Source organism: Mus caroli, unplaced genomic scaffold (genome assembly GCF_978045245.1).
Source record: "Mus caroli unplaced genomic scaffold, Mus_caroli_1 scaffold_13, whole genome shotgun sequence".
Classification (NCBI taxonomy): domain Eukaryota; kingdom Metazoa; phylum Chordata; class Mammalia; order Rodentia; family Muridae; genus Mus; species Mus caroli.
In genome coordinates, this window is record NW_028227268.1 from 17,942,634 (window position 1) to 17,967,466 (window position 24,833).

The 24,833-nt window shown below is 51.3% G+C and overlaps 1 protein-coding gene across 1 annotated transcript in view; it reads right to left on the reverse strand.

The window, feature by feature from the left end:
• Crhr1 (corticotropin releasing hormone receptor 1) overlaps positions 1–24,833 on the reverse strand; it is a 42,971-nt gene that overhangs the window by 12,366 nt on the left and 5,772 nt on the right. The window contains exons 2-3 of the mRNA XM_021175815.2: positions 9,755–9,842; positions 3,758–3,877 (exon numbers count right to left, since the gene is read on the reverse strand). Coding sequence (XP_021031474.1) covers positions 3,758–3,877; positions 9,755–9,842 — 208 coding nt within the window. The remainder of the gene's footprint in view (positions 1–3,757; positions 3,878–9,754; positions 9,843–24,833) is intronic.

The window sequence follows — 24,833 nt, forward strand, 5'->3', positions numbered from 1 at the left end:
TGTGTTTGTTTCTCTGTGAGGAATTCTCATACTGGAGCGTTTCCTAAGGGGCCAGACTTACAGAGGTCCCAACAGTACCATTTCTCCACAGCATGCCATATGTCAGAGGCCTCACAGGGGAGGCCTTTTAGGCAGAAAAGGGCAGATGTCAGGGGTATGCTGGGGATGGCACCGAGTGGGTCTCATATGTCAGGTAGCTCACTATTAGGCCTGCTGCTGCTGCTGCTTTTGATCTGGGATGTGACATTAGAAAAGAGGCCAGAGAGTGGCTACAGGGGGAGGGGGACCCTGTGACTGTCAGACTGGACTGCAGTTAGACTCTCTCACCTCCTAAAGAGGTTTGGAGGGGCCTTAGGGCTGCCTTACTTACCTTTAGGGCCTTGGGAGGGGCAGGGTTGCCTAAGGGGCCTCTTTTACCCATTTTCTGCACAGCCTTTGGGTAGCAGAGCCAGGAAATCTATCAGGGAGGGAGACCAGGAGTCTCCAGAGCCCTCTCTGGCATCCGTATTGTTAACCACACTTCCTTGTATTCCTGGCTCTTACTCCAGCCCTGGGTCATCTCCACTGTAGTCTTTCTTCCTACAGTTTGCTCTGTGGCTCCAACTGACCCACAGGTTAGAAGAGGGCAGGGGAAGCTGCTAGAGTCTCAGACCCTGGGCTTGGAGCCCAACAGGGGCCAAAGGCATAGCTCAGCTGTGGCTGAGCAGTTAGCGTGCCTCTCATCCCCTCCATTCATTTCTAAAAATGGAGATGTTCCAGTTGATGCCTAAGGACCATCCTCAGCCTGGGCCCCCCCCCCCCCCGCAACATCAGGACCAGAGGTAGATGCTGAGTGAGAGGCCAGGGGGAGTTAAAGCTGTCCCAACAGAGGAAGCTAGTCTGACTTTCCAACCTAAAAGGCTGTGGCCTCCTCTCTAACCTGAGAAGCTGCTCTGGCTGTAGCTAACCAATGGGGAAAATTATCTTTATGGATTTTCCTAGCTCCACTTGGCCTCATGGTGAGCAAATCTGAGTCCTGTGCAAAGCAATGATCTGGATAGAGTCAGCAATGAGGCCAAAGGCTCTCCACTGGCATTAAATAAGAGCTGATCCCCAAGGGACTCACAGTGAGGATGCACTGGAATATCTGTGGGATAGGAGGCCAAGAACAAGCAGGTTGATTACAGCACACAGTATGGGTAGGGTGTGCCTGACACCAACCAGAGGCTGCTTAGAATGTCAGCAGAGAAAGGGGCTTATGACAGGGATGGGGGAAAGCATAAGGCAGAGAGAAGCAGCACAAAGCAGGGCCCCTCGAGCCACAGAGTCTGGTTCAAATGCTGGCACTACCCTTACAACCTGTGTGACCTTGGGTGAGTCACTTGGTTGCTCAGCCTCCCTGTCTTGAGACAGAGCCATCTTGAAGACACTCAGCCTCTTTTGGGTTAGTGTTTTTAGTGAACAGTTGGAACAGTACCGGGCATATGGTGTCAGTCCTATGTCTATTATTGTTGTCTCTGAGCTGTCTTTATATAACCGTACATAATAGAACATATCATTTGTCTCTACCCAAGGGGTGCAGGTAGAGATTTAAGTCTTCTTTGTCCAACAGCTTTTTCACCTACCCCCACCTAAGGTAGGGTGTCTGGAGCTGGCCCACAGGACGGACCATCGGAAGCAGCAGGCTTTGGCCCAGAGGGACGAACTGACCCTGAAGGAAAACAAGCCTGGCCCACAGGGGCTTGTTGCCAGGGAAGAGCCAACCTCCTTGTCTAATTGCTGAGCTGAGCAGTCCTCCTAGAGGATCATGGGAAAATGGATATTTTTGGAAATGCTTCCCATCCCTCTGAAGATCTGATGCCGCAGGAGGGAGAACGGTAAGGAGCGGCTTGGAAGTCCTAGCAACACCTCATCAGTAAATGAGTTAATTAGAAGCTAATGATTAGGAGCAGTTCTGCCCCCTCCTGACATCTTCGTGGGCGCGCTCCCCTCGTCTGGCGCCAGGGGCACCTGCATGGGGAGTCTGGCAGCCCATGCCAGGGAAACCAACATCTCAACTTTCTCCTTGGAACTGTGGGTGATCAAGGGAACTCAGCGGATACCTCACCTCACCCCCCGAACCATCTTACAGAGAAACAAAGGTCCAGAGATGGCCCCAAACCAAGGATTCTTGAACTATGGACAGACAGAGATGGGGCTGGAGTGCAGGGTGCCTGGCTTCTGTTGAAGGCAGGGCCTATGTGTACCATAGCAATAAAGCACTTGCAGAAATGTGTCCAGGAAACCTTGGCAATCCAAATTGAGGGTGCCCATGGACAATGGCTGGGGCTGGCTGCAAAAGTGGGCAGGGCTGTACCACAGACAGCTTAGTAGACTTGAGGCACAGAAAGGTGTAGCAGAAATGAGTGGGTCTGTAATAGGATCAGACTGGGCACACTAGGGCTTAGACCGGAGTGCCTGAGGCTGGGCAGTAGGCAGGAGGGAAGATGAGTGCCAATCAGGCCCTGGTGCTGTAGTGAAGGGAGAGAGGCCTCCCAGGGATCTCACCTGTGCCAGCCTATGCTGCCACTGTCCTGGGACAAGGTGTAGGGTCTATGCAGAGCAATGTGCAGGCCTTAGAAGCCTGGGTTCTGACTCTACCTTCAGGTACTGTGATCCTGACTAAGTTATCCATAAATCGATGCCTCAGTTTCCTCTTTACAAAACATGCCCTAGTTGAAACCTGCCAACTGTGTGCTACAAAGTCTCCTCTTTGACCTCTGACCTTTGACCTCTACTTTTTCTTACCTGGCCTTTCCCCCTTAAACCCATCACCCACTCTGGTATTTCTTCTCTTTCTCTCATGACCTTCCTGAGGCCACCCTCTCAAACCCTCCTGTCTATATTCCCAATCTTATCCCCTTCAGCCATCTAGTAAATGATGGAGGGATGGGAGGAGAGGTTTGGGAGTTTGGAGTGGGAAGAGGTCCTCAGCTCTCTAAACCTCAGATGAGGAAGCCGGAGGGCCACAAGGAGGGAGAACGTACTGAGGTCACCCAGTGAGTCTCGACGTGGGTCACCTGGCCTCTGATCACTTGGAGCTTGGGGATGACCTATCACACTTTTGGGACTCACACAGGGCTTCCTAGCCCCCAGGGACCCCAGGGACCCAGAACCCAACCTCCTTTGCATGTCAACGGCCCCTGGGTTCCATCTGTTTTTCTCTTGATAGCAGGAACCTGAGTCATTGGCAGGAGAAAGCAAATTAATTCTGAGGGTGGCAGATGCTATAGCAAGGAGCTGCAAAGCCTGGCATGAAGGCTGGGCCTCTGGGAGCAAGGTGTTTACATGGGGATCCAGTATCTGCCTGCTCAGTCCATGGGTCAGTCCTGCCCCGCCCCCACCACAGCTGCAGGCCTGGGATACTTGGATACAAGTCACTTTCTATCGTGGATTGGGCCCTCCAGGTGCCCTGTCTCCATGAAAATTCCTTGTCCTGTTAGGACAATTACCCACCTTTCTCAGGAGTGGCTAAGGCTCAATGGGACTAACCAGAGTTTGTCAACCTACAACTACAGAAGAAAGGGTCAGGTATCCCAGCTTCACCCTCTGTTGGCTGGTGACTTGGGTAAATTCCCTAACTTCTCTGAGTCCAGGCACCTTGGTTATATAGAAGGTGTTTCCTCTGCGAGAATCAGCCCAGAGCAAAGCTGGCCCTAGGGGTGATGGTGGTTATTTCTTCCACCACCAAACTGCCGCCACTCCGCCCCAGTAGCCCACTCTCTCCCTTCTTCCTTACTTGTGGTGTTGTAGCGGACACCGTAGAAAAAGGCAGGGCAGGGTCGAACCACCAACTGCCCTGCAGGGCTCCTGGGCCAGCAGGTGCCAATGAGGTCCACGGAGGCATTGCACTGCAGGCCTAGGAACAGAGACAGCAGTGAGAAAAAAAAAAAGCAAGGTCCCAGGTAGACAGAAACTCTTTAGAGTTCTGTCCATCCTCAGCCCCAGTAAAGGCAGAAAAAGCTAAGCCTCAGCAGGAATATCAGCTCAGCCAATACAGGAGTGCGAATTCGCTACTACAGCACTTGGGAGACTGAGTTCCAGAGCAGAGCAAAGAAAGATAGTCCGGGCTGGCTTCAGATCTCCTGCTGTTGGAGAGGACGCTTTCTTCACAGGGGCTCTGGCATTCGCCCAGCACCGTGGAGGTTAAATGCGCTGCTGTCAGTGTCCAGGGAAGGAAACATAACCTTCTGCCAAAGACAGAAGCATCTGCCTATTTCCTTACTTTTAATAGTCCCCAAATACACTTCTGGAAGGCCAGAGGCAGAAAGGACCTAAGGGCAGTTAGCACCATTCGATAGCAAGACCAGCTAGAGCAGTGAGGCTCCACCTGAAGGAGTCTCCTGCCGGAAACACCATCCCTCAATGTCCCCCATTTTAAAGACCCTATTTAGAGCTCTGACTCCGCCCACTGCTCATCCAGGGAGGAGCAGGACCCATGTGATGGTGGGCGAAGCAGAATGGCGAATGTCCTAGGGTCTCTTCCCTTAAATAACCTAAAATCTATTCTGGTCTTACACCACCTGCCCATTTGGGCGCTAACTCCCTGCTTTAAAGAGAAGGAACACTGAAGGCCCAGGAATGCACAGGGGTCGACCCAAAGTGGCTACCAAGAGGCGGGGTAGATTTTGAACCCTGGGCTTCTGAGGCCAGCCATAAGCTTCCACTGCTCCACAGAGGTCTCTGGCCGGCATCTGCCTTTTGCCAATATCTGGCTGGTGCTCCCTCCTCTCTGCGCCATGTTCCTTGCGCCTGTCCCCGACGCTCACAGAAAGCTTCTGAAGTGACAACGGGGATAGAGCGACCTTTATATTAAAATCTCGGAAAAATCCTGGAGCATCAAAGTCTTTGAAAAGCTGCAAGACTGGAGAAGAGAGGTGGAACGAACGGGTAGGCAACAAAGGCACCAGCTTCTTCCAGAGCGCAACCACACTGGGACCTGTGGGTGGGGCAGTGCGGGGGAGGGCGGAGTCAAGCGTATGGGGGCCAATCAGGAGCTGCGGCCGGGCTCCACTGATGCACTTAGCTGCTGAATTGGCACTAGTGTTTCAGTCCACCGCTAGGCGCTCCAGGGACCGGAAAAATGAAAGGAAGGAGGGCACGGACCCAGCAGGGAGCAGGCGGCATGTCAGGGCCTCCGACAGCGCTGCCCAGCACACCGCCAGTCCCCAGACCACCTCACTGGGGTCCCCGCTGTCCAGTAACCTTTGGCTTGACCAGCGTTTGCTGCTCACCCTGCGGACCACGCCTGGGAAAGAGAGCAGGGTCCCTGGGGATCCGGTAGACAGACAGGGTCTCTGAAGGGGACCATAGATAGATAAGACATAGGAGGGAAGAGACCGGCGTGAATGTTACCAGGCATTGTGAAGGGCGCTTTGCCATCCCCCACATCACTCTGAGGAGGGGAAAAGACAAAGCAAGCAAAAGAACAAACCGAGTTTGGAGTGTGTTAGGAGACTGGGACAAAAAGGATATGCTGAGGCTAAAGCCCGGAAGGGCAGAGGAAATGCCTTGAGAAGCAGGTGCAGAGACCGATTTCAGAGCATAGGAATTCTCATGTCCTAGCCTGAAGCACTCAAGGATCTCAAAGCCTAGGCTGCTGAAGCCTGGATTGTTTTAAAATTTTAACCCCTCTCTCTGTGTCTCTCTCTGTCTCTCTGTCTCTGTCTTCCCCCCCCCCCCCCCACACACACAGACAGAGAGACAGAGTCAGAAAGACAGAGCCAGACAGAGCCAGCCAACTACCTACAAGCCCCTTCCTAGTCAGCTGATGGCCGAATGGACAGGGAAGAACACCGGAGGCTTTTAAAATGATTCTTCTTTCCACAGGATATATTTTGGTCATATTTTTCCCTCCTCCAACTCCTCTCAGATCCTCCCCCCTCCCTACCCTCTCTCATGTTCTCTCCCTCTCTTAACAAAAACAAAACAAAAATTCAAATACTTAACTCACCCAAGAAGTGGAGTGAACTGGGGACAGAAAAATGAATAAAATAGATGTCTGGCCCCGAGGGGGCTTCCACCCTACTGGGGAGACACAGAGAGCAAGCAGGCAAGCGTGTGCTATCCAGTGTGAAATTCTACAAGCAATGTAGGGAGATGATGATGGATGGGGTGCTACTTTAATTTGGTATTTCTCTAAAGCACTAAGTTTAATTACAGACTTGGAGGGAGGAAGTCACGTGAATACATGGAAGAGAGGGAGCAGCCAGTACGAAGGTCCCCAGGAGGTGATTGCTGAGGCATCCAGGGTTGTCACTTGTCACTGGGTCACTCAGTTTACAGATAAGGACTCTTTCAAGGGTGGCCTAGTTATGGCTTGTGTACAGTTGGACACTGATTTCTTCTGTTAAATTGTCCACACACTTCCCTTCCTATCAAGATCAGTGCCCAAGGGTGTTCACAGGACCCTTCCACTGTAGGTAATGCTCCTGCCCAGGTGTGAGGAGGGGTCTTCCATCACGTGCTTCTGGGTGAATCACAAAGGGTGTGAGAATCTGGCATCCCCTTGCAGCTTCCAATCCATTTACCCATCTGGCATGAGACAGGGAGAAGAACTCTGGGGCTGCCTGGGGGAGCAGCCAGGAGCCAGGGCAGTCTCGGAGACAGGCACCCCTGCCAGTGGGAGGCTGGTGCCATGGGATGAAGGGGTAATGGGTTTGTTTGGGTGACATGACATGGAAAGAGGCACGCAGGCTGGCAGACAGGCTTGTCACCTTGGGTTAAGCTGTAAAGAAAGGCAGGACAAAGGTAGGTGTCTTGAGGCAGGTGGGTTTCTGAGTTTGAGGCCAGCCTGGTCTACAGAGCAAGTTCCAAAGACAGTCAGGGCTACACAGAGCAACCCTGTTTCAAAACATCAAAAAAGGAAAAAAAAAAGTGTCTCTGGGGGAAACACCAAGAGAGTAGGTAGGAGCCTATGAGACCTCCTCTTTTGTGGCTCTGAACACTCTTGAGTTTTACACTCAATACCTAGTAGAGGTCCCAGCACATAGTAGGTGCTGAAGAAGCTATAGGGCTATATGAAGGCTCAGTATGTGCAAGGTAAACTTCAGGGGTGACACTGCAGCTCTAAGTAACTGAGGACACTGGGCCATGGGTATGACAAGTCTCTCTCTCTTTTTTTTTTTTTTGGTTTTTCGAGACAGGGTTTCTCTGTATAGCCCTGGCTGTCCTGGAACTCACTTTGTAGACCAGGCTGGCCTCGAACTCAGAAATCCGCCTGCCTCTGCCTCCCGAGTGCTGGGATTAAAGGCGTGAGCCGCCACGCCCGGCTGACAAGTCTCTTAAGTGACCACATAATGTACTAAATTTGAAATCAGTGTCCAGTTGGCTCAGCTCTTGAGGCCAGTGTTTGATAACTGTGTGCTCCGGTGAGTTACTCAACCCCTCTAAGTCTAAGGTTCCTTTTCCTTAAAGCGAAGACAAAAATCCTCGCTGACTCCACTATGATGACTGAACGAGGCCGAGCACTTAGAGCGGAGCCCAACGCAAATGGAGATCCACACACGCTAGCTATTATTATAGCAGTTGTTAGTCATTGCCACCTTAACAACAGGAAGAGGAGCCGGTGACCCCAGGTCCTTGTGAGCTCTGATTCCACTTGTCTGTGATGTTATTAGTCTGTAATTCTATTTCTTCCTGGCATAGACATACTCATGCCATGATTTCATAAGGAACCAACTCTGTAATCTGTCACATGATGGGGCCTTGGCCATGGGAGCCTAACCCCTCCTTGCTTTCTGGCACGAAGTGTGTGCAAGGCCCCCAAAGGTTTCAGCATAGTGCCAGCCACTTCAGCCAGACATCCATCCATCTGTCCCGGGCCCTTTGCCCCACCCTCACCATCTGTCTCTGCCAATGCCCATCGGTCTGGGTTGGTCTCAGCATCAGATGACAAATGGCTGTATCGGAGGCCGTTGTGAGGGTTGATGGATGGCGTCCTATGAGGCCAGGCAGGCTGGGATGGGGGTGGGGCATCCAGTACAAATCACGGAGGAATGAGCACCCATTCATCACAGCCTGCTGCCTCCAAGGACAGGTGACACCTGTGTGGCTCCAGGGTGGTGTCATTTCTCTAGAACACAAGCAAGTTAATGGAGCCTGACCTGGCCTGGGGTTGAAAGGAGAGATGGAGACCTTTCCTCCAGGTATCCACCTCCCTCCCTCCCTCCCTCCCTCCCTCCCTCCCTCCCTCCCTCCCTCCCTCCCTCCCTCCCTCCCTCCCTCCCTCCCTCCTGGTTCTGCAACTGCCCACAGGCTGAGAATAATGCTCTTCCTGCTCAATTCTGCCAGTGGGTAGTCCAAGGCTGAGAGGACAAGTGCCTCTCTTACCCTGGTGAGTTCTCCTGCAAAACTTACCCGTTGGTGTTCACTGATTGCTCTGTCTCTAGGCTCACTTAAAAAAAAAACCCTCTCCTTCAGAAAGGCTTCTTAGATTTGCCCTGCCTCTGTCCTGGCCTCCCAATACCTCCCTCATAGTAGCCAAGCGATTGGTAGCGTGCCTTTTCTCTTCTTCCTGGCTCTATAGTTAAGTGTTTTTAAAAAGCCACCCATGGTTAGTCCCAGTAGTTATGTGCACTCTGCAGTTTGTGAAACAGATCTTCAAAACTCAGTGCATTTAACCTCATGGATTTCCCCCTCCCTCCATTTGGGCAAAGGAAGGACCGAAGAAGCCTAGGGCATGGTTTTCCTGTGGGTACCAGTCCTAAGCCCCACAGTTTGGGGTGTGAGTGAGCCCGACTAGGAGTCAGTACAGGACACAGTTGGTTCCTGCAGGTCCAGCCCTCCCTTCCCTCCTCCACCTCTCTGAGGGGTCAGGGGTCAGCATTTGGATGCTGCTCTCAGCTGCAGAAGCCTCCTCTCCCACCAGGCCCAGCTTTAGAAATGAATTCCTCCGGCCTCCTTTATACTCTTGAGACCATTTCTCCACTGGCTGCTCTCCTACCCTCTGACTCTCAGTCCTGGGGACCAGGGTGAGACTGGGAGACCCTCTTGGCTCCTCTGGTGACATACATGGGATCTGATGCGCCTGAGGCAGATGCAAGGAGAGCAAAACAGAGTCTCCACTGCATCCTGTCTGAGATCCGCCATCCCCGGGGCCATGCCCGGAATGAGAGGAGGCTTGGTCTTGGGGTTTGGAAGACCTAGCTTTGGGTCCAGACCCTGCTATCACTGATAGTGACATCCTGGGAAGTTTATGAAACTCATTCATGCCTCAGTTTCCCCATCAGGCTTTTAGCTCACTGGGGATAAAATAACTGAGTAGAAGCCCTTCGCCCATGGCCTTGGTGCATTCGTCTAGCATTTTCTATTGGGGAGGTGTGACAAACCTAGAGGGAGCCAGGTTTCTTCTGCAACTTGAACTTCAGCACTTAGTGTTCCTCTGTTGCCTCAGTTGCCTGAGGTGTCAAGTGGGTGACATCTTGATGCTCTTGTGCTGGCAGCATGGAGCCTTATGCCCCAGCTCGTGTAGCAACAGCAGCCATCTTTGTCCTTTGTCAATGTTCCCAACTCACAGCCCAGTAGCAGGGTCTGGGGGACCCTCCCCTGTTGCCCATGGGATGGTGAGCATGTGACACATCGCTGTGACTCCTGTGCCCACAGCCAAGGCTGCTTGCTAACCTCATTCCTTGTTCACTCAGGACTCCAGCTCCTTCTTTTCCACACAGACCACTCCAAGGAAGGAGGCCCTGGGAGAACCTGGCATCCTGAGAGGTAAGGGGCAGGGGCAACTCACCAGAGACATTGCTGGCCAGGGACAGGCTCTCACACTGCTGATCCTGGAGGGAGGTGGAGACGGGGTTCAGCCCCAGAAGGAGAAGGGCCTGTGGGGATAAGGGGGTACAGGACACTGTTAGGAGTGCTCAGCTGTCTGACCTGATGATTCTTGCCCCTCCTCCTCTGCCCAGCATCCTCCCCTTTCCCAGTCTCCTGGTGCCCTCCTGAATGTTTGAAATTGCCCGGTTCACAGAGGGCTGGGGATGGAAGCTGGTGTTTGTCTCTGGCCATCTCCACATGTCCAACCAGGTCCCTAGAAAGGCATGTACACACATTTGCACCCAACCTTCTACCTCCCCTTCCTCATGTGGCAAACTCCTCTGATGTACTGTGATATCTACGACAGCTTAATTCTCCCTGGGGCCAGCATGGATATGACTATTGCAGATAGAGAAACAGAGGCACTGAAGAAATGATCTGGGAAGATTCTAGGGAAGGTTTTTGTCCTTTAACCCCATTGAGGGCTCTGTGTCACTCTGACTCCAGGATCACAGCCCTTTTGGGGTGGGAGCAGTGTGGCCCTATGACTGGAAGGCTGTCTCTTTTTGAATGGACACCCTCAACCACGATGGTACCTTTCTTAGGTTACTGCTGTCTCTAAGGTTAGAGTCTGGGAGGGTGGGCTGTGTGACCGATCTGGATCACAGTGTCTGCACCCTTAAGCAAGTTCATCTGTCCCCTGTGTTTGAGAACGTGTATTGTGCTTGAATTTGGCAACTAAGTTAAGGAATGATGCTGTGTTGTGGCTGTACAATAGGTGCTCAATGAGGACATACAGATTGACTTGAACTCAGGGGTTGTTATCTGGTCTAGCGAGGTAGAGACAGGGGTCGGAGTTGTGTCTGTTGGGGGTTCCTTTTGCAAGGGGGCCCAGAAGCAAGTGGGAATAGGGGAGGGGCATTACCACATGTATCATCTCCTTCACGTGGGAGAAGAGCCCCTAGGTTGGATGGCAACCCTGGATGTGTTCTTCACACAGCACTCCACTCTCTCCTGTTCCCCTCTTTGCAAGCCCTAGGCTTGAGAGGATTATCAACAAGGAACAGTATACCCAGCTTTAGAAGCAAAATGGAACCCTCGTTTCTTTAATTTGATTGTGGCTGATTCTCTCTGTGTGTGAATGTCCATTTGTCCATCCGTCTCCCTTCTGAAGCTAGTTTTCTGTGTTCCCCTGATAGAAATGTCCCTATCTCTTCCCATCCAGCAATCCCCCAGCCTCAGCAGTACTTACTTCTTCCTTCTGTCAGAGGTTGATGACAAAGGCAGTCTGCTGCCTTCTTTCCCACCTCGCATTTGTATTCCTGACCAGAGCTTGGACCTAGTCCCCATAAGAATCACCCCTAAATCCTGGTGACTTACAGAGCCACATTGTCCCCCTTGGTGTCTGCCCAAGTCTTTAGTGGGCTTTATCTAATTCACTCCCTCACTTCAAGCATCCTCCCTCCATCTCGCCCTAGAACTCTTTGCTGACACAGCTTCAGACTCTTCAATGTCCCCAGTCTCACCATTCCTGTGCAGGTTCAGAGCTGCTCTGCCATCAGCCCTGGGGATAGTAAACTCACTCCAGGGCCTTGGCAGCGGTTAGGATAAAGCCAATTGCTGCCCTGGCCCCAAGCAACTTCCCACACTTTATTAATCAGTAATTAAGTTTCAATCTCCAGAGAGGTGACGAACTATCATTAGCCTCATTTTCCAAATGCAAAGGCAGAAGTGGAGAGAAGAGGAAGCCAAGGGGCTCGCGGGTGGCTCTTGACAGCTAAGCAGAGGGCAGTGTCCTCTTGACAAAGCTCTGCAGCAGCTCCCTCAGAGTCAGCAGGGACCCAGGCTCTGTGCTCTCCCCAGAAATGGGTAATGGCTGCTGGGGAGAGAGAGAAAATCCTGCTCTCCTTCACCTCCTAACGCACACACACAAATCAATCAATCAACCAATCAATCAATCAATCAATCAATCAATAGTTAATCAGTCAATCAATCTCATTTCAGTCATAGGCAAGTTAAATAAACTTTGAACCCTATTGGACAATATCACCCCACTGCCTGACTCCTAGCCTTATCAATTTAATACTTAAATCATGTTTCCATCTTTCAGCTTCCCCTTGAAGACACATCACACCCCATTCCCATCTACCTACCCTGCATCCTCTCTCGCCACACAGCCCCTCCTGTTCTGGTCCACCTTTGCCTACACAGTCTTTGTCTCTTCTAACCTTGTCCAGCACCCGGTGACTCAGCTGTCCTTAGAGCCAAAACCCCTCCTTAGCACTCCAAAAGCAAAATGACTCAGTATACCCTTTTGGTGTGCCCTCGGTACGCCCCCATACCCTGCTTGTGTTAGGGATGTTCCCAGTGGAGGCCTTGGGGTAGTCCGGAGTGTGCGAAAGCCAGCTCATTACCGCACACACTCAACCCAGCTCTAATTAGATGAGGAATTCGAGGACCGAAAGCTCTTATTCACACATTTTAATGTCCTGGAGTTCATTAGAGCAGAAACCCAGATTTGAAGGGGGTGGGGTGGGGAAAGAACCAAATGTCACAGGGCAAAGGGCTCAGCTGACCTTGAACCCTGTTTCTTGTCTGTCTGTCTGTCTGTCTGTCTTGGATCTGCTTGGTCATAGAGCTGTTTTCTGCTCACAGAGGACCTGGGCTGCATTATGCAAAGGCAAACACTTCTTAAAATTCCTAAGCTGGTCTTTCCTCTCCCAAAAGGTCAGCTCTGTGGCAGAATCTTTACCTGCGCCCCCTCCTGCTCTGTGGAGGTTTATAAAAGCTTTCAGCTAATTCTGAAATCCTACTTCCATGAAAGGCCAAGTGTTTCCCTCTTGCAGACGGTGGCTCTCTCCCACCGTCACCTCAGTTTGCTCTCTCCATCAGCAGGAGAAGGCTCTGCTGGCAGCCGAAGGCTCCCAAACTTTCCAGGCTACTGTCCTCTTAATGAAGATTTGTTTGTAGCAAGGTTCTCTAAGCAGTTAAGGCTGGCCCCAGACTCAAAATTCCCCTGTCTCAGTCTCCCAGGCTCAAGGATTAAAGGTATGTACCACCTTGATCAGCTTAAACTGGGATTTTTTTTTTTTTTTTTTTTGAGACAGGGATTTTCTGTGTAGCCCTGGCTGTCCTGTAACTTGCTTTGTAGACCAGGCTGGCCTCGAACTCACAGACATCCTCCTGTTTCTGTCTCCCAAGTGCGCCATCACACCTAGCAAACTGGGAATTCTTAATCTGAGCTCCACAAACACACTGGGGGTGTGTGGCTAGTGTGAATACCCTGTAATTAATTGTGGAATGGTTTTTAAAAATATTTTTTCTTTTTTTTTAAATCTATTTTTTTCCAGGACAGTTTGTCACTGCCTCTATTCCACAAGGCCCAGGCATCCATACAACCAGATCTGGGTCTTCTTAAATCAGAACAAAGTACATGTAGCCTGAGAACCACTACTCCCTTTGTGTCTACCCTCTTCTCTCCTTCCAGCCTTAGCACTGACTGGACACTGGCTGTGTGTTCAGAACTACTTTTAAAACTTTGTGCAGTGAGTATGTGTGTATGCATGTAGGCATGTGTGTGTGTGTGTGTGTGTGTTGCATGCCCATGAATGTGTGCAGCACATGAAAGTGGAGTTCAGAGGAAGATGTCAGACGCCGTCCTCTATTTCTCTCTCCCTTATTTCTCAAAGACAGGATTTGTTCGGGAAGCACACACAGGGCAGGAGGGGGCTCAGGTAAAGATTCTGCCACAGAGCTGACCTGTAGTGAGGCTGGCTGACCAGTGAGTTCCTGGGCTCTGCCCCCTAATGCTGGGGTTACAAACATGAGCAGTCATTTGTAACATCTTATGAGGGTATTGAAGTTCAAACCCAGGTCCTCACACTTATGTAACAAGCAAGCTCTCTCACAGATGGAGCCATTCTCCCAGGCCCCGACAACTAGTTTTGAAAAAACAATTTTTCAATATCTCATGAAACTTGCTGTTTTCCTTTTCTTCCCCCAATAATTTATTTTTTTAATTCACTTTACATTCCAATCGCAGCCCCCTTCCCTCTTCTCCTCCCAGTCCTGCTCTTACAAGTCCCTCCCCTCTTACCCCTCCCCTTCTCTTCAGAGAAAAGGAAGCCCCCTTTGGAGACCACTCCATCCTGGGACATCTAATCCCAGCAGGACTAGGCGCATCCTCTCTCGATGAGGCCTAATCAAGCTAGGGGAAGGGGATCCAATGTCAGGCCACAGAGCCAGAGACAGCCCCTGCACTAATTGTTAGGGAACCCACATGAAGACCAAGCTGCACATCTGCTACAAATGTGTAGGGGGGCTATGTCCAACTCCTGCATGTCCTTTGGTTGAAACTTGCAGTTTTCTGGCTAGCAGAGAAGCTAAAATGCTGTTAACGAGTTGGCGTACTTCACTCACTGGTGAATGGTTGGGCCTGTGCCCCAGCCTGCCAGCCCCGGACCCCAAACAAAACTTCTGTCTCACTGCTAAACCTCGGCAGGCCTTGAAGGTCTAGTCTGAGAACGACAAGGCCACTCTGCTATTCAAAGAGGTCACCTGCCTTCGAGAAGCTGCGCAACGGATGTCAGGCCTTGGCAAGCACAGGGCACCCACAGTGGGAGAGGGAAGGGAGCCATAGAGAAGCAAGAAAAGTGGTAAGATGTCTCTGGAGGGCTGGTGGGAGGGCTGAGCCTGACAGCTGCCTGCTCCAGCTCCAGAGCCCTGCCCCGCCCCCCCCCCCCAGGCCAGCACAGTCTGAGCTGCCACCCCAGTTCCCACTGTGACTTTGGCATAAAGGTTAATCACACCCAGAAAATGCTTATTAGAGACCACAAATAACCGTCTTCCTGAAGCTCCTTTTGGTCTTTGAGGCACAAAATACAATCTTCTTTGATGGGACCATTCCATGATTATTAACCGTTTGGGGAGGAACCTGAGGAACCACAGGCAGGAGGGAGAGGTGGCCTGGAGGCAGCCAAGGCCACCCCCCACCTCCTCAAAGTTTCTGAAGAATCGGGGGAGGGATCGGCCTTCCTTTCCAGCATCACCCTGGGAGGTGAGCTCAGGGGCAGGTGCGACCACCTCAGGGCACTGCACTGGGCCCTCGTTCTTCTTCACGGGTAACTTCCTTTTGTGTGAAGCAAGAACAGTGAAGTTGGGAGGTGGACCTTCTAGGGACCAATAGAGGAAAGCTTCCGGAATATGAGGCCAGCAGAGCCATTCTCATTCTCTGCCCCCTCTGGGACCCAGAATCCCCCTTAGCTATTTTTTTTTTCCAAGACAGGGTTTTTCTGTGTAGCCCTGGCTGTCCTGGAACTCACTCTGTAGACCAGGCTGGCCTCGAACTCAGAAATCCGCCTGCCTCTGCCTCCCAAGTGCTGGGATTAAAGGTGTGCACCACCACTGCCTTCTCCTTAGCTTTTGAGGGCAGACTTGGTATAATATGCATGAGGCTGCCCCTGCCCCATGCCCTCGCTACCTCACTCATGGTCTGCCCTCTCTGAAGCATGTATCTGGAAGGGGTTTCAGTCAAAAAGAATGGCGGTTTGTTGTTTACCTTGCTTATTTTGCAAGCCCTTGCTAAGCTGAGGTTCTATGTTCATGGAGTCCGAAGCTCAGGACTTGATTTGTAGAAGAATAAAGGAATTCAGAAGCAGAAAGCACCAGGTCAGCATAATATGTGTGTGCACGCATGCACGCGCGTGCGCGCACACACACACACATGCACACACACACACACACGAACACACACACACACACACACACACACACACACACACACCTCATGAAGACAAAGAGTGTAACTGAGTACAGGGAAGGGGCTGCACTGCATGACCATGAATGGGTTTCTGGAGGGAGGGGAGCCTATGAAGCAGGACACAGTCAGGAAGAGAAACATTCTTGGCCTGGGGAGACTCAAGCTAGTCAGACTTGGAGGACGCAGACACTAAGTCGAGATGGATCTAGGAGGCCAGGAGAGCCAACACGGATTTCTGGGCAGCAGACAACTGGATCTGATCAGTGCTATCATTTGCAGGTGTGAAAACTGAGGCCTGAAAGGAAATTGGAAGCCAGATCGGATACTTGAGACAGATCCATTGGATCTTGATAGAACTGAGCTCAGGAGAACGTGGGAACCCTGGTTAGTGGACCAGCAAAGCCCCGACTCCCTGGTGAGATCAAAATCCCAGCTCTGCCCCTTGTTTGCTTTTGACATCCCTCCTCCTCGTGCATGTTTCTGTGTGTGATACTGTGCACATGTGCATGTGGGTGCATGTGTCTATGCATGCTCACGTGGTAGTCAGAGGTTAACATTAGTGTCTTCTCCAATCGCTTTCACATTATTTCTTGAGACGGTGTCTCCCATTGAATCTGGAGCAGCTCGCTGTTAGGATAGGCTGGCTGGCCAGTGAGCCCTGAGGATCTGCTTGTCTCTGCCTCCCAGGGCTGGGATCCCAAGGCTTTTTGACATGGTGGCTAGAGATCTGAACTCAGGTCCTCACGCGTATGGAGTAGGTGCTTTACCCGTTGAGCTGTCTCTGCAGCCCCACTCCGGCTACTCTGACTGCTTTGATCAGTACTCTGTTTAGGAAGGTGGAGGGGAATAAGCCAAGATGGGAAAGGGAGCACACAGCTCATAAAGCAGTTTCCTTCCCCAGGCTGACTCCCCTAGTGCTCTGAAATGGTGGCATCTAGCTTGCAGAAACAGGACATGTGCAACTAGCCCTTTGAGCCTCATCTCTGCTGCCACAGACTCATGTGCAGTTGCAGGCTAACTGAACCTGGACAGGGGATTCTGAGGGTAAGGAGGGACCCCACAGGCAACTCTGTGGACTCCACAGGCTCACAAGCGTCAAGCAGAGGGGTCAGTGTTGGTGAGGACCACAAGCTCTACACAGCCCGGCTGAGACGCGGAGGGGACATCTTTGCTTCTTTGGATCCACAGAGGTGCCCAAATGATGAGTCAGGGCAATACCAGACTAAGGACAGAATGCAACAGTATCCCATGTCCTTTCTCAGCCTTCCTGCTTTTCCCTACACAATCCTTTCTCCCCCCACCTCTCCCCCGTGCCCCAGACCAGGTCCCCTCCAATGATCTCTGTTGACGGTCACAACCTGTCCCCATCTCTAGGTAAAGAGCCTGTCTCTCCACAACCCGCCCCAGAGTGGGTGAGCAGTGAAAGATTATTGCAGGCAGACAAGAAATAATGTATTGTTGCATTTAATTAGGTTAAATTGCTGTTGTACAGAGAAGAAAAAAACGGACGGGAAAATCTCCTGCCTACACTCAAGGGGGTGCAGGCTTGGGTGTTCCCCACCTCCAGACTGTCTCCCTGGGTCCTAAGCTCCCATGTGGCCTCCCCAATCCCTACCCTTGCTCCTGCCTCACTTCTTTTTCCTCCCCTCATGGGGACCTCACAGTGGAACTGGACCTGTCCTCACCCCAGCTCCTCTCATTGGGCAGTGGATTTTACACATGACCTTGGAGAGCACTGGAGTATGTCTGCTAGGGCTGTAAGCTCCTGGGATAGGGTCTGTGGCTGTTTTGATATCCTCAATGAATTGAGAGACATGGGGAATGAATGAATGAATGAATGAATGAATGAGACAGTTTGACTTTCTCTTTCTACCCCCTTGATCCAAAGGGTCATGTGATAATTTCCACAATGACTTTTTCAACCCTTCCCCTCTCTCCCTTCCTCTCTCCTCCCTTCTCTTCCTCCCTCCTTCTGTCTCTTCCTTCCTTCCTTCCTTCCTTCCTTCCTTCCTTCCTTCCTTCCTTCCTTCCTTCCTTCCTTCCTTCCTAGGAACTCGCTCTGGACCCTAGACTGGCCTTGACTCTCTTGGCAATCCCTCTGCCTCATCCTCCTTGTGCTGGGATTCCAGGCATGTGCCACTGTGTACAGCTCCACCAAGACATTGTGCCATCTCCTTATTTCTCCCTTCCTTCTCTCTTCCTGGTGGCGTGGGTCCCTTCTCTTGTTCTGGCTTCCTGCACAGCATGCCCGCCTTGGGTCAGCCAGAGAGCTGAGCTCAGGAAAGGGACACCCTGGTGAAGGTGTTTGGACACCTGGAGTGTGGTTTGGAGAGACTTGGTCTGGGACAGTGGACAAGTTGCTGCCCAGCCTCAGTTTCCACAAGTGTGAAAGGAATAGAACACTTGTTCTCCAGGTATGAATATGCTCTGGCTCCAAGACTCTCAGGAAAGCCCAAACCCAACCTCTAACTCGGGGGAGCTCCACAGTGGGACACCTTACTGCCCAGGCCCATGTGTGTAACCTTGAGAAAACCACTGATCTCCCAGTCTTTCCCCCTGTCTGTAGATGGGACTAGTTGGAATGAAATATCTACACCCAGAAGCTCTTGGAAAGATTTGATGATTCAGCGCATACCGAATAACAAGGGGCCAAGGGGCTGGCTAGCTCTTCAGTGATGGGCTTTCTCCCTGCTGGGCGCTTCTTCCATGACTCAGTCTTCCATATCAGAAATGCTCTGCCTGGTCTCCTGCCCATCACCCTCCATCATCAGTCTGTTCCCAGGAGCTGTGGTCACCTACAAAAGTGTGTGTGTGTGTGTGTGTGTGTCACCCTGAATGTGGACTAGCTGGCCTTGGGCATGAGGACATGGAGTGGTACCTATTTCTAATCCCCAGGATGATGGTTAATTTCCAGTACAGGCCTGATTGGGTTAAGAAATACAATGATACCTAGACTACAGAGTAAGTCCCAGGATAGCTAGCCCTGTTGCACAGAGATATTCTGTCTTGAAAAAGCAACCATCAGTACCCCAGAAGAGAAAGAAACACAAGGCACACCTTTGGATGTCTCTTTGAGGGAATTTCTAGAAAGAGGCTAAATCTCAATCAATGAGGAGGAATAACTCACCCTGAATATGGGTGACAGCATCCTATGGTCTGAAGTCTGACAGTGAATGAAGGGGTTAGGGGGAGGAGAAAGTGGGATGACTGTGGGCAAGCCCCTCTCTCTGCTTCTTGGTCAGGGCCGTGGGCCACCCTGCTTCTCCTTCTGTGATGGACTGTGCTCCCCTGAACTGCGAGCCAAAGCCAACCCTTCCTCCTTCTGTTGTTTTTGTCAGTTATTTGGTCACACTGAGAAGAACAGTAACTAAAACACCCATCCCGAATCTGCCTGTCACTCACTCACTGCCCTAAGCGAGTCTTCGTTAGGGTTTCTAGTGTGTTGCTCCATCATCACCAGAAGCAAGTTGGGGAAGACAGGGTTTATTTAATGTTACAGTTGTGCATCAGGAAAGTCAGGGAAGGAACTCAAGCAGAGGCCATGGAGGAGTGCGGCTTACTGGCTTGTTCCTCTTGGCTTGCTCAGCCTGCTTTCTTATACAGAACCACTACCCAGGGTTGTCATCACCTACAATGGTTGGGCCCTTTCATATTGGCTGTTATTAAGACAATATCATGAAAACTTGCCTGTAGGCCAACTTTTGGTGGCTTTTTCTCCATTAAGATTCTCCCTTCCAGGGCCGGGCAGTGGTGGCACACACCTTTAATCCCAGCACTTGGGAGGCAGAGGCAGGTGGATTTCTGAGTTCGAGGCCAACCTGGTCTACAGAGTGAGTTCCAGGACAGCCAGAGCTATACAAAAAAGAAAAAAAGAAAAAAGATTCCCTTTCCAAATAACCCTAACTTGTATCAAGCTGACAATTAACTAGCTAGGATGGTATGACTTGTTCTCTGATAGCCTCAGTGACTTGTTTGTCCAGTGTTGGCCTCTGGCCTCCTTCCTTGCCTTTCTATTACCTGGTTTCACTGAAGACTTGCCCATTAACAGACTCGGTGGTACTGTTTCTCATTGCTGTGGTATGAATAGGAATGGCCCCCATAGGTTCATAGATTTGAATGCTTGGTCATTAGGGAGTGGCACTACTTGACAGTGATTGTGGCCTTCTTGGAGGAAGTATGTTACTTCCTCCAAGGGGTGGGCTTTGGGTTCCAAATGCTCAGGCCAGGGCCACTGTCTTTCTGTCTGTCTGCTCCCTGTGGGTCAGGGTGAAGAGTTAGCTACTCTCCAGCAGTGTGTCTGCATGCATACCACCATGTTTCCCACAACGATGACCATGGACTAAGCCGTTGAAAGCAAGCCGCAGTTAAATGTTCCCCTTCATCAGAGTTGTCATGGCCATAGTGCTTCCTCACCAAAATAGCACATTGCTGCCCAAGATACTCATGCAATCTCACCCCATCTCAAGATACTCATGCAATCTCACCCCATCTCAAGATGATACTCATGCAATCTCACCCCATCTCAAGCTGGAGCCCTTACCACTTCTCCACTGTGTACAAATGTCAAACTGGTGTGAACAGAGTTTGCTCATGGCTGTTACCCTAGCAACTGGAGGCACTAGGATGGAAGCCGTTCTCTGGTCTTAGCAAGACAGCTTGTTCCCCGAGCCCCTTTCTAAGCCTGATGCATCCAAGTAGGTACAGGTTTCTTTTTGCCTCTTCACCTGTAAGTCATAGCTAGAGCTGCAGCCTGCTGTAGTAAGAACAGGGGATCAGGGTCCCTTATGGGACCAGGATGACAAGAGTTATTTAGGTAGAACATAGATTGATTCTCACAGATGCATGGAGCCTGCACTGGGCTCTAATCCTGCTCCCAGGTTGGGGAACTGGAAGCTATGGGCTGTGTGTGATCCCTGGATGCTGATATGTTTCCTCGAGGAGGCAGAAGCCAAATTCCAGGTGTCAGGACAGCTTTGGAGACATCAGCCCTCCAGGTGATGCCCCCCCCACATACCCTGGGGGCTCCTGATCAGCTGCACAGAGACAAGTGTGAAGTTGGCGGGCGGTCGCCATGTGGTGGCAGAAGCTTACCCCTGGAGGAGAAGCACTTCAGGCATGATTTTGAGTCGGCTGGGAAGGAAAAAGGAGACTGCTTGGCAGCTGGCAAGTGGGTCTATGATAGAAAGCCTAGAGCTTCTGCAACTGGATGTTGCGGGTGAGCAGCTGCCTGCCAAGGTCACTCGGGAGAACGAGCTAGTGGCTGCTGGACCAAGGCTCACTGAGCAGAAATTAGGAATAATCATGGGACAGGCAGTGGCCTTGTCTATGGTTCTCAACTAGGTGATACGTGGCAGCAATCGGAGGGAAGAGTGACTGGTACATAGCGGGTAGAGGCCCGAGGTGCTGAACATCCCAGTGTCCAAGGCAGCTCCCACGGCAAAGAACTGTTGTCCCATGTCAGCGATTACCTGATTAGTAAAGTGAGGCATGAGGTCCCCAAGTCTGGTCTCTAGAACCCACATACAAATGTTGCATGTGATGCACACTCAGAATTCAGTGCTGAGGAGTTGGAGACATGCAAATCCCTAGGGACTGATGGTCAGCCCAGTTTAGCCTAATTGGTGAGCTCCAGACCCAATGATAATACCTAGGGTTGTCTTTCTGGCTTCAATACACGCACACACACCAAACAAACATAAAAACTACTAACACCAAATGCCAGCAAGAGTGGCCTTGGCCAGCCCTATTCTGAAGGTACCCACGTGTCTGCTCCTTAGGAGGAGGAAGGGAGACAATGGAGGTCCGTGAGGAAAAAGAAACCACACAAAGAAAAGAGCCTTCTATACCCAGGACGCTCTGGCTGCTCTCTGTCCATCAACAGCCCTTTGTCACCGTGAACCAGTCATCCCCTTTTGTGGCTTCAAGTTGCGATCAGAGGACTGGTGGCTACCCCTACCTGGCTAGCTAACCCTCTTCCAACCAGCTCCTCCAAGCTCTTCCTGGGTGGGATGCCACAGAAGGCCAGAAAGATGAGGAAAGATGGATTGTTGGTTGGTGTGACTGAAGCTCAGGGGCAGTCAGCACAGGTCAGAACAGGATCCTGGGCTCGGGACTTTGCCTCTTTTATCTAGACTGAGTCTTAGCCAATTGGCAGAACCACTACAGGGTCGGGCCATGGTAGCTTTAGATGAACCCACTATAAAGGAAAAACTTCTTTGGCCTCTCTGTGGCACTGGGACCCAATGACTATGCTTAGGCTTCCTCTCACCTCAGTGACAAAGGACAGGTTGACACATGTTTTAGTTAGGGTTTCTGCTGCTAAAGAATAAGAAGGAAGAAGCCAGAGTGTGCCGGCCCTTCCCTGCCAGAGTAATCCACACAGCTTCCTCCTGGCTCCCCACCAGAGATGCTCTCTAACTCAGGTCCCTACAGCAGAGCTGAAGAGAAGACACAAGGCACACACAATGATTCCGGCCATGATGGTGGGAATTGTAGCCCCCAGGTGCATCTCAGAGCAGAGCTTGCTACTCCAATCGTGCTTAGGACCAGTTTGGGCAGAGTTGCCAAGGGCAAATTGTTTGATACCAGTCCCCAGCGTGCTAAGTCCAAAAATCGAGAGTGACTATTTAGAAACTTAGATGGGAATTTGTCCTTGCTGTGACACCCAAGCAAGTTGTCAATAAACTCATCTCCTTGGGTCTAGACTGATCCCAGTGTTTATCAGACTGGCAAGGTGAATCACGGGGTGCCGCTGCCGGGACCACATGCCAGTCTGCAGAGGACTGGAAAATCCCCGTGGTCTTCCTCCCTGCTGGCTAGCTGGAGGACAGAGCTCCAACTGGCTCATTATGGAAGTCCTCGTGGAAGAGACAGTCTGAGTGACTGCTGAGCTTAGCATGGGGTAGAGAGGGTGGCCAATACCCACGAAAGTGGCAGGGCCCCCTGTTTGAGCTTTAGTGGTTGTAGGCTGCTCGCTGCACAACATCTCCTATTATTCCCCATCATTGTCCAGGTAAAGAGGGTCCAGAAACCTAGAGAGACCTAGAAGGTCACCCAATCAGGACGTGACAGAATTGACTCTAACCCCAGGACACCTGCTCTTTTGGCACTGGGGACAGTGCTCCTTTCTTGTGACACTCAGGTTACATATTAGCCCTGCCACTCCCGGCCTGGGTCTCACAGCCTAGTAGTGTCATTTACTTCAGACCATGGGGCCCAACTATCTGCAGAGAAAGGACGCAAGGCCGTCCCACTGCCACCCACAAGGAGCTGGGGGCATGTGACACACACTCAGGATAAGACTGATTAGAGGAGAGAGCAATGCTACTGTTCTGAGTCACTTCTGCATTTTCTGGTTCCTCCTGTCTGGCTGCCTGAAGGATCAGAACACCTCCAATCCCATCTGGGACACAGAAGTGACCCAGGCCTGTTCTGTGACACCCCAGTCTCCAGCCTGGGCCCTGGCCTCCCCTTAGTGATATTGCTCCAGAAACCCTCGGGGTACAGACCTGCCTGTCCACATGTGGACTGGCCCTCAGCACATGCCAGGAGACACGGGGCTGGAACCTCTGAGTGTTACTGAGCACTCAGCATCAGGATACAAAGGTATCCTTGGGTACTAGGGAGAGAGGAAAGGCCAGAATGACCATAGCAGTCGTGCAAGCCAGCTTCCTTCCCATGCCTGCTCAGGTCTCATGTTCATGTTCTTTCTCCTCCATTACCCAGTGAAGCCTCTCTCTACCAGACTGTCTGTCTTGAAGACAGACTCCCCTATCAAAACAAAACTGTCTACCCCTAGTAGGCTGTGGACAAGACTGGTCATTCAGTACAGGAGTCTGTATGGTCCTAGAAGGACCACTCCCTACTTGTGTTCTTTCTCGATCCTTTCTCATCAGCCAAGACTTTCCTGTCTCTGCGGCTGCCTGGGCCTTCCTCTTTTTCCCATCTATGCCCACTGGCTGCCCACCAGCAATGCCCTCATGAGAGAAGGAGGTCAATGAGCCAGAAAAGGCCTTCCAGCAACCACTTAGCCCTTGCCAAGAAGGTCGAGAAAGGAAAGACGTCAGAGGGGAGGATTACACCCTGCCCTTGTCAGAGGACACTCTTGTGCCCGTCGCCGGCTCCTGTTCTAGCTGTTTACCTGGGCTGGCTGCATTTTATCTCTGTGGTTCTGTGTACTTACCAGGGACCTGAACCAATAAGCTGTTCTCAGTTCTCTGAATGCCCTGACCTCCCGGTGCCTAAAGACTCAACCAAGATTCCTACAATGCCTCACGACAGCCTTACGTCTCTGCCAGGGGTATCCTACCATGGCCCCATGGCCACGTTACACTCTTGGGTGGTAGGCTGGACACCTCCAGCACTTACTGAGTGTCTCAGACAGTTCTTTATCTAACATGATCCAAAGAAGCCAAAAGCTTGGGAATCCCTGTGTCCAAACACAGAAGACTCCAAAGTCAGCTCAAACAATCTCCTCCCTGGCTCTCAGCAGTGAAGCAGATGGACCTGCCCATCCAGATTCTCTTCTGGACTTTGACCTAGGTGCCCTGGCTCCCCACCAGACCAGAGATCAGGATGATAGTGGAGAGGAATAGGTGCCACTCAGACCACCTCTGGGCTCCTGTGGTTGCTGTTCCCTGGACCCAGCCAACCAGTGACAGGATTGTCTGTTTCCATGGCATCTTCATGTGGTCCAGGAGCACATGGTGGATGGCTGCCAACACGGAGGGCTCTCAACAGGTGGCCCTGGGCACAGAGAACTGCGTCCTGGAACAGAATTCTGATGTGTCCACTGCACACTAAAGGGAGGACCTTTCCCACTCCTGAGATGAAATTCTGAGAGACTAGGCTCCCTCTTGCCCCATAGTCCTGCCTTTTAATTTCATGGAAGCAGCTCCTGCTTCTAAAATAAGAGGTTAATACTCTGCTTCCTGACAGACCCCAAGGAGTTGTTTTCGAAATAATTGCCTGTATCTGAAAGTTAATCACATTGTATCACCCTCCTTGCAAGTGTCTATTTTTACTGACAAATGTTTCCACCCGCCAGTGTGGCCTCTGACCTTGAGCTCAGCTGTAGGCTAGAGCTCTAGCCTTTCAGAGGGTGAAGGTAGGGTAGGGTGGGGTGGGATGTGAAACGTGAAAAACCCTGGGGATGTTCCCTCCTCTCCACTCCTTCTCCTCCTCCCTTCTGCCCATTCTTCTCCTCTTCTAGTTTTTTTTTGTTTGTTTTTGTTTTTAATAGGGTCTCATGTAGCCCAGGCTGGCCTAAAATTCACTATGTAGTCCAGTATGACCAACAACT